Below are 1,843 nucleotides of genomic sequence, written 5' to 3'. Positions count from 1 at the left end.
CCAGGTTTGCAATTTGAGTTAAATAAATCCTCCAGAGGCAAAAAAAAAAAAAAGAAAAAATATTAAAGGTGGGCAATTAAGCCGGGGGGGGGGCGGGACACGGGACAGGGCTCCATCCTCAGCCCTGCAGAGCCCCTTGCTCCCTGCAGCCCCCCTCTCCAAACAGTTTCCTTCTCCCAGGAGCTAATTTTGGGGCAATTTTGGGCAGTATCCGTGCCCTCTCCCCAGCCTCACCCCAGGCTGCTGGTGCTGGGGGGGATTTTCCTCCCCCCGGGCCATTCCCAGCCCTGTGTGGGGTCCGCAGCGGCCACGAGCGCCGTGAAACCCCCGTTTGGTTCCTCGACATTAATTTTACGATATCCCTGGAGCGGTTCCAAAGCAAAGTTTTATGTGATATGATTACACAAGGTGAATTGTCCTGTGTCTGTTTAATGAAACAGATACTGTGTTTAACGATTCTGCGGGGAATTAAATACGGTTAAGCTATTAATCAGGCATCGGTTTCGTGGGGAGGACAAGAGGAAGAGGCAGATACCCAGAGCTTAGAGTGAGACAGATGTGTACGGCGCTGCCAGGAGAGTTGTGGCTTATTATTGATGTTTCATTATCCCTTTTATCGCCTGATTTTTATGGGAGGATCAATTAGTGAGAAGGAAGATGGAAAGATTTCAGCAGGGAGAGCAGGCGGTGGCCCTGGGATGGGGGCTGTGAGGGATGCAGGGGATGTGAGAGATGCAGGGTTGCAGGAATGTGAGGGATGTAGGGGATGCAGGGATGCAAGGATGTGGGGGATGCAGGGGATGTGAGGGATTCAAGGATGTAGGGGATGCAGGGATGCAGGGGATGCCAGGATGCAGGAGATGTAGAGGATGCAGGAGATATGAGGGATGCTGGGGATGCAGGGATGTGAGGGATGCAGGGATGTGAGGATGCAGGAGATGTAGAGGATGCAGGAGATATGAGGGATGCTGGGGATGCAGGGATGTGAGGGATGCAGGGATGTGAGGATGCAGGAGATGTAGAGGATGCAGGAGATATGGGGGATGTAGGGGATGCAGGGATGCTGGGATGCAGGGATGCAGGGGATGCCAGGATGCAGGAGATGTAGAGGATGCAGGAGATATGAGGGATGCAGGGATGCCAGGATGCAGGAGATGCAGGGGATGCAGGAGATATGAGGGATGCTGGGGATGCAAGGATGTGAGGGATGCAGGGGACATGGGGGACAGCCACTAACCATGTCCTCTGCTCCTTCCAGAGTGGCCGGAGTTCGTGGCGAACTACGCGCCGTGGTGGGCGACCCACACGCTGGACTGGCTGCGCTACGGGAAGAAGGTGCTGGTGGTGCACTTTGAGGACCTGAAGCGGGACCTGTTTGTGCAGCTGCAGCGGATGGTGGGGCTGCTGGGCATCGCCGCCTGCCAGGACCGGCTGCTCTGCGTCGAGGGCCAGAAGGACGGCAACTTCAAACGCTCGGGCTTGAGGAAACTGGAGTACGACCCCTACACCCCCGAGATGAGGAAGATGATCAGCGGCTACATCAGAACCGTGGACGCGGCTCTGAAACTCCGCAATCTCTCGGGGGTCCCGGATGACTACTACCCGAGATGATGGTGATGATGGCGGGGGGACCTGACCCTGCGTGGCGAGGAAACGCTCGGTCTTGCTGGCCTCTGCCTACTTCCACCCAGTGGGTGGCTTTTCTTTTTAATTCTCCATCTGCTGCTATTCGCTCTCAATCAACCCCCTGCATGAGCACCGGACGGTCCCCAGCCATCGCTCAGCTTGCTTGGCCGATGTGGACACGGCGGCACCACCGTGGGATGTGGGTGCCCCCCCACCC

General features: G+C 56.4%; 1 protein-coding gene across 1 annotated transcript in view; it reads left to right on the top strand.

Annotated features, from left to right (window-relative positions):
- Positions 1-1,611, top strand: part of WSCD2 (WSC domain containing 2) — a gene marked incomplete at its 5' end in the record, with an annotated part of 6,706 nt that extends 5,095 nt beyond the window's left edge. The window contains one exon of the mRNA XM_010085614.1: positions 1,259-1,611. Coding sequence (XP_010083916.1) covers positions 1,259-1,611 — 353 coding nt within the window. The remainder of the gene's footprint in view (positions 1-1,258) is intronic.
- Between the last annotated feature and the right edge of the window lie 232 nt (positions 1,612-1,843).

Source organism: Pterocles gutturalis, unplaced genomic scaffold (genome assembly GCF_000699245.1).
Source record: "Pterocles gutturalis isolate BGI_N339 unplaced genomic scaffold, ASM69924v1 scaffold15400, whole genome shotgun sequence".
Classification (NCBI taxonomy): Eukaryota; Metazoa; Chordata; class Aves; order Pterocliformes; family Pteroclidae; genus Pterocles; species Pterocles gutturalis.
Note: the sequence above shows the minus strand (reverse complement) of the source record. Positions and strands in the feature narration are given on the sequence as shown.